Raw genomic sequence first — 12,169 nt, forward strand, 5'->3', positions numbered from 1 at the left:
GTAGTATCACTCTGGGGGCTTTAGAGTAGAGGGATTTGCATCCTGGCTCTTGCCAGGAAGTTGCAGATTTGCAGCAAGTTCCTTCTTCCTGTCTCACTTTCACAGCTGTGCAACTGAGAGCAGACTCAACATGAAATCTTCTTGGGAATGTTTTGACAGGACCATGTTTTGCTGTAGTGGGTTCTGCTGACAAAAATCAAAACATTTGAAACAACTGGGTTGATTTTGTCAGAATTTGGGAGTGGAAGGAAAGTGAAGAATTCAAGTTTGCAAAACATCGGTGTTTCCGCATATTCAGGATTTCCATCTTTTGTGTTGATTTTTTTTTCTTTTACATGCAAAGATCCCACATTGCTTCTGATGTGATCTTCTGTCTCCCATGTGTCGGCAGTCTACGGAGGGAGTGGGGCAGACCCCATCCTGAAGCTCACAGAGCTCATGTGTGACATGCTGTACCTTCAAGTCCATCATCAGCCCATCTGCAAGCACTCAAGGAAATCCTAAAGCGGGCTGTTTCCCAGGGGTTTGCTCTGTGAGCATCCTTGTCCTTTTCTTCCTGAGAGAGAGACCACATGAGGCCTTTCAGCTTTGCAGCCATCATCAAGATGTATTTTAATGCCATTCACAGTCTTCTAAGGCTGGATTGAGATGGCTTCATAGGTTTTTCAGGGACCTTCCACTCCTGGAAGTGCTCAGATGGACATTGCTTTTAGCCTGTTCTTCCGATGTATTTTTTCATCTCACTCCGTTTTTCCTAGGTAGCAGGGATCAAAGGCATATTCCTGGCTAACAGGAAGATAGATGACCAAATCAAGACTTTCATTACCTACAACAAGGGCAGAGATTGGCGTTTGCTGCAGGCACCGGACACTAATCTAAGAGGGGATCCTGTACTTTGCCAGCTGGTGAGTGGCAGATCTTTTTCTAAGCACAACTGACTTTTTGCAGAGCTGCTTATTTAAGTCACTAAATTAACAAAACTCTCTTGATTTGCTAGGTGTTAGTGAATTAAATAGATTTCTTTATCTATAGCTTCATAACTTTTAAGTAAAAATTCTGACCATCTGTCTTGGTGTTTTTAATGGAACTTAAGTCAGAATAAGAAAGTTTTGGGGAAAAGTGCTCTAGATCAGACTGTTGGTAAAAACTGGTGCAGACATGCTTGCCTGTAGTGCAGCGTTCCTGATTCTCTTGTTCTCATCTACTTTTATGGTGTCTATCCTGCAAATGAACATATGCTTCTATTTTTAACAGCGCTAAGAGCAGAGGGGTCATTTTCAGAAGGATCAAAGCATCTGTGTGTAGTCACCCAGGGTTCCTCTGGCATTTAAATTGTTGCATATTAAAGCTTCTGCCTTTTGTTTGTTTTCTATCAACAGCCCTTTTGCTCACTGCACTTGCGTCTGCAGCTCTCAGAGAATCCATATACATCAGGAAGCATTTCCAGCAAAGAAACAGCTCCTGGGCTGCTAGTGGCCACTGGTAAGAGCAGAAGTGCTTTTCACCACTCACTCATACCTCACTGCGAGCTTGAGAGTATATGAGATGTTCCTTGTTGGTACAAAAGCTTTCAGCTCTGTTTCAGCAAGTCCTGAGCTAATTCACTTTATCTCCCATTTGTTACGGGCTAGAAGAAGTCATATGGCCACAAGTTCAAAAAAAGGCAATGCCTGTCAGATGTTTATTGCTGTACAATAACCCATATACAGGTCTAAGCCCACACCTTCAGGGGACCATTGCCAACTGGCATTACTTGGTCCTCTCACTTAACATTACAACCACTGATGTATGTGCCTACCTGTTTGCTGGAGTTGCCATGAATGGGAATAGTGCCTAGGGCTACACTCCTAGGAGGTATCAATTCATTCCACCTTTTGAGCAGCAAGCACAGAGTTGTCACAAAGTCTGTCAGGTGAAGCCTGGGCTTCATGTGTATCTTCCTTGTGCACGGTACCTACTTTAAACCCTGTGTTGCTCCAAGACCAGCAGCACTTCATCAGCACTGCATGGGCCACTGTTACTGTGGGTTGTTCTGCAAAATTGTGCTTTGGCAGGTCATGATATTTTAATGGCAGCCTGTTACAATGCTTCATGGTGGCAATGGCTGATCCACTGTAATTAACCTGACAACCATCCCAGGTCCTGTTTGCTCACAGCATGTAGCCTAATCAGTATGGATGGGGCTACCAGCCACACTCAGGACTGCTGCAGCTCTGTGAGAGCTGCTGGGCCAAAAAAGTCCTTTCTGAATGGCTGGTATTACTGAAAGCTGGCCTCTGAATCGTGTAGGCTATTCTGTCTTTTCAAAGAGAGGATCCTACATATGCACAAATATGTCCAAATAGCTTAACTGTTCTTTCTAAGGCTCAGTTTATCTCCTTTGTCCTGTTCAGCCTAGCAGTGGCTTGCAAGTGTGTCATGTTAGCATATTGCCTGTATGAATTTACACTATTTCTTCCAACCATTTTCATTCTCGTGTCCTTCTGTGCTTCCATGTGTCTGCCAGACTAAGACAGAACCTGAGAGACAGGTTCCCTTCATGACATTTATATCTCAACAAGGGAGACACCATGTGATTTCCAGTTCACTGATCCAGGCCAAATGGAGTGAGATAATTTGGTTTAAACCTCCAGATTTCCCTATGCTTAGCCAAGTGGAGTCATCACTCCTGGCAGGTTACACTTGCTAGATGGATGCTTAGGAACAAGCCCTACTCATGATGCTGTAATTACAGAGGCTTTTTTTTTAACCTTTTAGGAAGAAAATAGAGGCAGCAGGACAGTGAGATTCTAGGTATTAATCTAAATTGTTGGTAAATTAGGTTCTTTTCAAGCTGCCAGTGCATGGGATGAATGTTTTCCAAGTCTAACAATTAATCTTTAAGAGGCAGAATACAATTTCTGCCTTACTGCTTTGTACATTAAAAAGCTTAACCTGTAGGGAATATGCATATCTGTTTCCACTAACCCGTTTCCCAACAGGAATGTCTCACCAAATTGGTGAATGTGTTCAAGGATAAGCCTTGCAATTTATTTTCATGGGCGTTGGCTGCTCAAAGCCTCTGTGTCTTGATTTACAGTGGCACATTTCCAGCAATGACTGGAGATTTGGGCTCTTGGTATAGGACAGAGGTTAGATTCTTGCAAATGAAAGAATTGTGTTTTAGTATCTAATTGTACAGCTGTTAAATCCTCTTGACTTGCTTGAGAGTTAGTTATGATTTGTGGGGGTTGAATCCACGTAGGCTGAAAGAAACTGGATGGAGAGAATGAAGAAAATATTGGAACAGGTTTGAACAGAAAGACAAAAAGAAGTGATAGCAACAAAATCTTGGGGTTTTACTCCCTTTTCTTCCTCCAGTCTGAAAATTGCTGTTTGAAAATTGGGGTTTCTATTTCAGTATTTAAAATATGATGATACAAAACTTACACTTCTGCACTTTAAATCAGTTTCTAACTCTTGAGGACTTCTACTCATGATAAGATACTGGGCAAAAAAGACTGTGAAACTAACACAGATTTATTCTCATGAACCTGGATGTCCCTATAAAATGACCTTCTATATGGTTGCCCACATCAGGTTTTCCTTGTAACCTCATCTAAAGCAGTTGGTCACTCTTGCTGGTGTCAAGGAATAAAATTAGGTAGATGGACAATGTGACATTTCCTACATCCTGAGCACTGATTTTTGAGTTGTGCTCCCTCCCGGAGTGAGAAACTTTTTGAAACAGCATTGGCACAACACTGTGGCTAGTTGGATTCCATGGTGATGAATAAAGACCATCAACCCACAGATGGGTTTTAATTTCTCATTTTCCAGCATGAAATGCCAGAAATTTAATTAACATTTTCCCTAGTGTATTTTTATTATACTCTTGTTGGTGTTACAGATGTGTCAGGAATGCCACATCTCCCTTTGCTATTTTTGGAGAAAAAAATATTAGTTCTTCCTTCCTTCTGTGGAATTTACATCTGCTTTAAAAACAGTCTCATTTGGAAGTTATGAGAGTGGCTCATTGGGTAAAGAATTCATGGGCTTTCAATAAAGAAGATGTGTGTTTGACCACAATATGGTGGCAGTGGTCCTTTATAATTGGGAGGCTTTCTGATGGAGCATCTGTCAGTGTTACAGCTGCCTGCTTCCTCTGGAGCAGATGTTCATACCACCAGAATCCCACCTAGGACTGATTGAAGGTACTGTTGACAGTCCAGCAGAAAAGAAACAAAATCAAAAAACAACAAAATAGTCCCTGGGTGACTGGTAGCTTTTCCCTGAACCACTGCGTGCTTTGGAAAGTAGGGAAGTGAGAAAAAATTATTTAGAGCAGACCTGCATTGTTCAGTGAGCCTGTGTGTTCAGTATGGGATATCTGTTCCCAAATGTATGATGAGGCAGAGTAGTTCACGCTGTAAGGCTGCCAGTAAAATGGTTTCCATAATAATTGAAATGACTAGATTAATATTGAGAACTGTATCAAGTAACTGGTAAGTTTAAACTCACAATTTGGTTTAGGTCAATGAGAACAGTCAGTGTTGTCTAGAATGCTGTTCAGCCTGGTCTCTATGTCTGTGCTACAAAGTCATTTGACCCAACTTAATTCTCTGAACCATTTCTGCCCCTGGGTAGGGTTCATACTTAAACAAGATTTTCTACAAGTGGAATTTACACTTCATTACACCATAGTTTTCATCAATTGCAAACCATTCATAGACCAATTAAGAAACTTTGTTTATTTGACTGCAGGTTCTGATATCAGTTATGTGTTTGAGCATTTTGACAGAATCTTGAGCAGACTTTCTAGCCCCATAATCATAGGCTTCGGTGGGGTCTGGGTTTCACCTTTAAACTAAGCTGTATGAGGAACTTCCCTTTGGGTGCTCTCCTCTACACAAAAGCAGAGACAGAGAGGTAATTACCTTGCCCTTGATAAAGACTGGTAGATCACAGAGATGCAATTCACCAGCCAGAGCACAAAGACTGGAAGTTCAGAGAAAAATGTGTATGGAGTGGATTATCTGGTAGCCGGGGACAGTGGCCACTATTTATTTGGCTGCCATTCTGGTGATTTGTATGAAATAGGCATGGGGTTTCATACACAGATTTTCGGGTATGTAGGTCCTTGCCTACAGTAAGCCTGGCTTTAGTGCCTTGCAATTACGGGCAATGTTATTTGTTTGGAAGATAAGCTGATAATATGGTTTCTCCGGGTGTCAATTTTGAAATGTCACAGCTCTTGTAAACAAACGTTGCCACCTAACCACGGTGATGGTTTCAGATGAGAATAGAATCAAGAACAGCAAAAAAGCAGTGGTCAGGCCAAGTTATTTTCATATCATGCAGTTCTGTGTTCATCCATACAAGAATGTCTGACACTTGTGTTTCAGGCAATATTGGCTCTGAGCTTTCCTACACTGATGCTGGCGTGTTCATCTCTTCTGATGGTGGCAATTCCTGGAGACAGGTATGTTTTGCAGAGCAAAGGAAAGCATGGAGCCTTTTGCTGTTCTTCTTCTGACTCTTCTCCTCCCAGTGGAGTGGAGCACTCATGCAGTACCTAATTTGTTTGCAGATCTTCGAGGAGGAATACAATGTATGGTTTCTGGACTGGGGAGGGGCACTAGTGGCCATGAAACACACATCGGTGCCCATTCGGCACATGTGGTAAGAAAACTTAATACTTTGAGGTTTCCTGATGGAGATAACCTGACAGATATGGCATCACCCAGTCAACATCTACTAGAGTCTCCACAATGAACAAATTAAGTCATTATTATCTGTGTTTTACCATCAATTTGGCTTTGTTGATTAATACAATGATTATCGTACCATTTTATAAATATAATGTGTCTATACATAATCACATACATATATGAATTAGTCTTTGCACTGGTAATGTACTATGAGCCTCCAGGCGGGGTTTCTTTCCTACAGCACATACATACTGTCATCCTTTGTGCATCAGGTTTTTCTGAGAGGATGTGTCTCATTTCTGCTCTTTGTTTACAGAATTTAACATTAGCTGGTAAGACAGATAAAGGGAGAGAGAGGAGAGGGCACTAGGTGTAGATAAGGACAACAGCGATATGTTTCAAACATCTCTGTTTTCTCTGGTATTCAACTATCAGTTTCCAGAGATACATTGTTGGCAACAGAATGGAATTGGAGGTGAAATAGGGCAAAATGATTTCTCAGCGGAAGACACTTTTGCTATAAATGGGTTATAACACTCTAAGCCCTAAAGATACCACCCAAAATTATCCTCTCCTTAGCTCTTGCCCCTCTGACTCCTTCACTAGTGAAACATCGGAGAGAGGCATTCAGAAATTCAGAACTAACACTGTTAACAGAAAATGGTGTGTTAGCATCACCTTCAATCTCTGGTCTTGACTGAAAGAGGGGCATGTCTAAAACACGTCTAATATACAACTCTAATGGACTGACCTACCCAGTTTCTAATGTTTTGTAGAAATTAATTAGTTAGAAATAGCTTTCAGAGGCAAGATTTGTGTTCCTAATAGATAGAAATAACTTTCTGAGACAAAATTTGTGTTCCTGACTACAGTATTGAGTTGTCTCTCAGCTTGATAGTGCTAAGCATGTGTCCATCACACACATTTCTGGCAGACAGGAAATGTGGTCTTCAGTCAAAGAGAAGAAGAAAGCAATGGTGTTTGGCAGCAGGGATGAGGAGCTAAGATCTCCTCTACCTGAGCCATTATTGTACAAACTCCTTCAGTGAAATCGCAGTCATTCCAAAGCTGGACGCCTCAAGACAAGCTGTCTTTACTCATCAAAAGCTAGCATTCCAGAGATGTACTTTAAGAACATTAGTGGCTATATTTTCCATATAAAAATATTCTGGTCTTTATATTTCTGACCTGACAGATAACTCTGGGATAACTGCATCATAGATTTCTATAAAAGTTTGAGTATGTTGCATTTGAGCACATTTCTTGACCATCTGAGCTAAAGAAATGACTACTTTAGTCTTGGTGTGGTAGTGGATTGTTAACAACAGGATGTATTGGCTCATATTCTGAAGGCTTTGTTATTTTTCTAGGATAGGGGAACCAAGTGTTCTTCAAGAGGTTTGTGCCTCCATGTGGAATTACAAGACTTCATTATATGCAAAATGAGGCTTGCAATTTTTGTCTTGTTTTCTAATGTTCAGGAAACGGGTTGGTTGTTTTATCACAAGCAAACTTGTTGCAGTGATAACTTAATATACATAGCTGTAAATGAGTCAGGGCCAGGGGTTAGTCTAGGCCAGCAGTCTCTTGTCAACAACCTCCATAACTGGACATATAGGGGAAAGTAGTAACAGGGCAGACTCAGTGATGAGCTGCAGACTCCAGTCAGTTGTTGGAGGGTGTTGGCGTGTGACTAGAAACATAAGCCTCTGAAAGGTAAATCAGTTCTCATGGCTATAACTAAAGTGTCCTCAGTAAAGAGGATATCAGGACCATGTCAAAGTCTTGAGACTAAACCAAGTATGAGTCAAGGCAGGAGAAGTGTGTATTAGCCAAGAGTAGATGTCACCAGCAGTAGTTACATCACTCTGGAAAGCTGAGCTCCAGAAGAGTGAAGGGTGAGCCACTTACTGAAAGAGCTGCAAGTCATATATTAACCATTTATATAACTGTATTATTCAAGCCAGGTGTAACTATTTTAATTGTGTCTTTAATTGTGAAGGCTCTTTGGACATAAAAAGCACATTACATACAAGTGCCTGTACTTAGATATTGGGAAAGACTTGGCCCTGAGTTGACCTTCCATAGGAGCTGAGAGCTCAGTTCACCTTTATTTGCTTTGCAGAGGTTTGCTTCAGATGTTCTGCCTTTACAGTAAGTCTCATGCAATGGCATGTGCAGTACTATGAGTGTCCCACCCACTCTATTAAATAAGTAGTGATTTAGATCTGTTATCAATAAGCTCCAACAGGCTTCCTCCAAAATTGTACCCTTAGGGGCTTTGGAATTTGCTTCATATTGCCTCAGTAGGCACCTGTTTTATGGGCAGGAGTGGAATAGATTAAAGGGTACATGTAAATCTATTAGTTCTCAGGCTGAGACATTGTACAATAAGTTTCATCCCGAAGAAGAGAGGGGTGGATAATTGAAAAGCTGAGAGAACTTTAGCTAAGCTAATGAAGCATGCTGTTCCCCAGAAATTGAAATGCTATTTAGAGAGATAAGCATACAAGCAGAACGCATACAAATGCACAGGTGTATGGGAAGATACATACATTTAAATAAATAGATTTAGGGCAGATAATCTTTTTGTATGCTGTTGTACTCCCAGCTTTCTGTCTTTAGTCTAAAGACAACTTCCTATTCTGGCACATGTGCATTGTAGGCCAGGTGAAGGTGTCTTTCTCCGTGATGTGAGAAGCAGATTTAGGGAATGGGAACTGTCAGCCTTGGCTTTCCATAACAGAGATCTGAGGTTGGTGTAACCCCTGGTTTGTAATGCACACTACAGTGACCTCCTGATCCTTTGGTGGCATTTCAGATAGTGTCCTACGTACTTGGAATGGGGAGGATTCAGTTTCCACTAAGACTTTCCCCTGCAATCAAATGCAAATGCACATGTGAATGCACACATTCAGCATCCCCAGCCCCACCCCTGCCAATTCAGCAAATTTTCTTTTATGCTGACTTTAAAATAAAAAGTGTTTGCTGCTATTCAAAGAAGAAATTTTTGCTGTGTCTCTTTGGTAATGTCCGTTGAAAGTAATTTCTCAGCCTTCACAGCCCAGGTACCTCACAGAATTACAGAGAACTCTGTAACAGCTGTGCTTGGAAAGGATCAAATAATATTACAGCCAATAAGCCTTTGTGCTTCTCTGTTTGTTCTTACTTTGCTTATATAATTTGGAGCTGAAATTCTGGGCAGAAATTGTGCAGGAACAATTGTGTGGAGAGTTTGGGAGCGGAGAACACCTTGGTTGCTTTCAGAAGTGTCCATGGTCAGTAGGTCTGGGAGCTGGGTGCTGACAGGATGCCTCTTTCCTGCTGCAGTAGCAGTTGGGTGTGTACACCCTCCTCTGGCTGTTTCCTGAACTGCTGTGGTCACAGGCTGTCAGGGGAAAGTGAGGGCTGGCAGCTCTCAGAGGGCTGCAAAGCCAGGAGCCCATCAAGGTCCCTGGCGAAGCAGGACAGGATCTGGCAGCCAGGCCCCATCCCATCAGCCCAACCAGGAGCCTGGCAGCCAGGGGCAGCCCCAGCCCTGGGCACTGGGCAGCTCAGTGGGGACATGGGTGTACTGAGGCCACCTCTCTGTAAAACAGAGGCCGACTCTGAAAGGGCATGAAACGAAGTATTAATAGGGCTAGAGAGCTGGTAGCTAATGCCATGTGGCACTGATCCATGGATGGGTCAAAATGTTTTGTGGCAGCGATAGCAATTTTCATGCATTCAGGCCAGGGCTGCTTATGCTCTGAGTGTTGCTTCATGCCAGGTGCTATTCCAGATCCAGAAACAGGACTTGGCAATGCCTTTTGATCCCTTGAGGTCTGATGTACAGCTGCATCAAGTATATCCATGTCCTTATTGCCATGTTTACGCTTTCTAAAGCTTTGATCTTTCAAAGTACTTTAAGAGTATGAATTTAGTGGGCTGGGAAATGGCAAAGATTGGTGCTTGTCTATAAATCTAGCTGCTGGGGCTTGCAGATCTTAGCCAATATTTAATTGATGCAGTTGCTCTAGAGTAAGTGTTTTTATGTGTATAAATGTTGTCTGCTTCTATCCCAGGATGAGTTTTGATGAGGGAAGATCCTGGAGTAAATACAGTTTCACATCAACACCACTTTTTGTGGATGGATCACTTGTAGACCCTGGCATAGAGACCCAGATAATGACGTAAGTATAGCAGCTCCTATTTCAAATTGTAATGACAGAAGGGGTGCATGGAGATTCCCAAGTGCATAGTAAGCCTCATGATGTGCAGTGCAGCATTGTGTAGCTACACATGTAGTGTTGCATGAAGGCATGGCGGTGTTTTGTGGGATTTTCTGGTGGTCATAGACCTGGTTTACATGTCCATGCATTATGTGGCAAATAGATGACGGAATCAAACTCTTTCCAGTAGTGACAGGGGATATAACAGGGAGAGGTGGTCTCAAGCTGTAGCTTTGGAGTCCACATAGGACAGTAGGTAAATCTACTTCTCTGGGGAGTGGTGTCCTTTCTCATAATTACTGCTGAGATTGTATTCCTTGGATTTGATGGCCCAGGGAATCAGTGCTCTTCATAAGTCAGAGAACTGTATGGTTACACCTAATGTCACTTCTGTGCTTGCTTCAGTTGTGCAGCATGACTGTCTTTTGACATTGCTGCTGGGTGTGAATATCCCCAAACCTCACTGCTTGCTATCTGTATTGTGCATCTGGTTTTACCTCAAGGTAAAAGTGTTCTCATTGTGCATGTGCAAAGCTGAGCTCATAATAACCTTCCTGATCTGGGATGTAGTATGCCATGGTTCACCCATACCATAAAAGGAAGAGCCTGGGCTAGCACTGAAGGTGCTTGGACCTTCCTCCTCCCAAGAGTGCTAAAGTGCTGGGTAATGCTGGTGAATCTGGTGGAGTAATGTTGGCCCGAGAACAGGCCAGGATCTGAGTTTAACAGTCAGGGAAGAGAGGGAAATTTTTAAGTTCTAAGGCATCTTCAAGGAGTCATCTGACCTCTTGCACAAAGCAGATCAGAGCAATCTGTTCTGAGACTCTGAATAAAGCAAGGAGTAGATGGACTGCCTTCCTTGCTTTGAGAAATGCCTTCTTACTTGTGTTTTCTCTGAGCTGGCTGAAACAGCTTTCTGAAAAGAATTAGAAAACAAGGTGGCTAAGATGCCTTAGTCTGAGGCATGGCTGTGAAGCTTATCTACAGTGGCATGAAGGAGTGCCTTGGGTTAATCACATCAGGCACTGTTGCATCACTCCAGTTCAGGGACAGCAGAGAGACTGTAAATTTCATCTTGCAGTCAGTTTGCTTTTCCTGCTTTTCTGCACCTACACTTCCTGCAGATTTTCACTACTTGCAAGAGAAAAGAGATTCAGACCAAGTTTATTTTCTTCTAGGCTTCAGTCCATTTACCTACTTATATGGCAGAAATGTGTGGGTGGATCTCATTGCTGGTGTCACAGGTAGTGATAAACTGAGAGTAGACTGCTGGGTGTGCTTGTCATCAGTTTCTGAGGAAGTTTGGACAGGGTAATTGTTGTGTGTCTTGGACATTTCTGCTACTGATTTGAATTTATTCCAACTCTGTTGCATGATTTGTGTTGTTATGCCTTTCAAAAACCATATCTACATCAGCTTTACACAAACAGAAGTGACTGTGTTGAGGAGAAGTCTGTATTTTAAGTTAAGCTCATCTTAACTGCAAGAAATGGGCTGGGGGAAAATCCTCTTTTACTCTTCTAACAAAGGGTCGTTTGAACTGACTTCTTTGCCATCTATGCCGTGACAGAAGAGATGTTTTGGTGCTGTAGTCTTGAAGGGCTCAGGAAGGCATAGCCAACTCCTGGATCTCCTGTGATAAAGTGTCTTTGGAAGGCCAGGCTAAATAATTATGGTTATCCTTTATGCCTTTATATAAAGTAAAGCAGGAGCACTCCTATACTTTATTCCCAAACAGTGCTGAGGCAGAACAAGGCAGCCTCTGTGTCTGTCACAGACAGCTATTGAGATTTTATCGGAGTATAGGTGGTATCAATTGCAGTAGCATTGACAGCTTTTCTTTTGTTCCAAAATGATGTCTCGGCTTTGGCTTTTTCTTCATAAAATCGGAGTACTTGTTTGTGTGAAAGAATATATCTGTGCATCTGCTGCCTTGCTATCTGCAAACATTACCCCTATATTTGCAAAGAGCAAAACACAACAGCATATGATATACCTGTGAGCCTTTTCATGAGACTGCTGTGACCATCCTGTTGGGGAAATATATGCCAACTCCCAGCTAAAGATTAGAACCTGCAATTCTGTGCACTCTATGGAATGATAATGTGTCACTTTCTGTGTTGGTAATGTAGTTCTTTTCTGTGAAATCCTTTATGCAGTGAGCAGTGTGTGTCACTTGCTAACACACATGCAGACACATGCACACACATGTGTAGAGAGACAGATCCCAGATCACATAAATCTGCACATCAGCACCTTCATTCAAAT

General features: G+C 42.1%; 1 protein-coding gene across 1 annotated transcript in view; it reads left to right on the plus strand.

Moving 5' to 3' along the window:
* Positions 1-12,169, plus strand: part of SORCS3 (sortilin related VPS10 domain containing receptor 3) — a 292,438-nt gene that overhangs the window by 226,014 nt on the left and 54,255 nt on the right. The window contains exons 11-15 of the mRNA XM_027648351.1: positions 759-905; positions 1,380-1,482; positions 5,385-5,461; positions 5,570-5,661; positions 9,755-9,862. Coding sequence (XP_027504152.1) covers positions 759-905; positions 1,380-1,482; positions 5,385-5,461; positions 5,570-5,661; positions 9,755-9,862 — 527 coding nt within the window. The remainder of the gene's footprint in view (positions 1-758; positions 906-1,379; positions 1,483-5,384; positions 5,462-5,569; positions 5,662-9,754; positions 9,863-12,169) is intronic.

The sequence above is a fragment of the Corapipo altera genome, unplaced genomic scaffold, assembly GCF_003945725.1.
Source record: "Corapipo altera isolate COAL_440 unplaced genomic scaffold, ASM394572v1 56, whole genome shotgun sequence".
NCBI lineage: Eukaryota > Metazoa > Chordata > Aves > Passeriformes > Pipridae > Corapipo > Corapipo altera.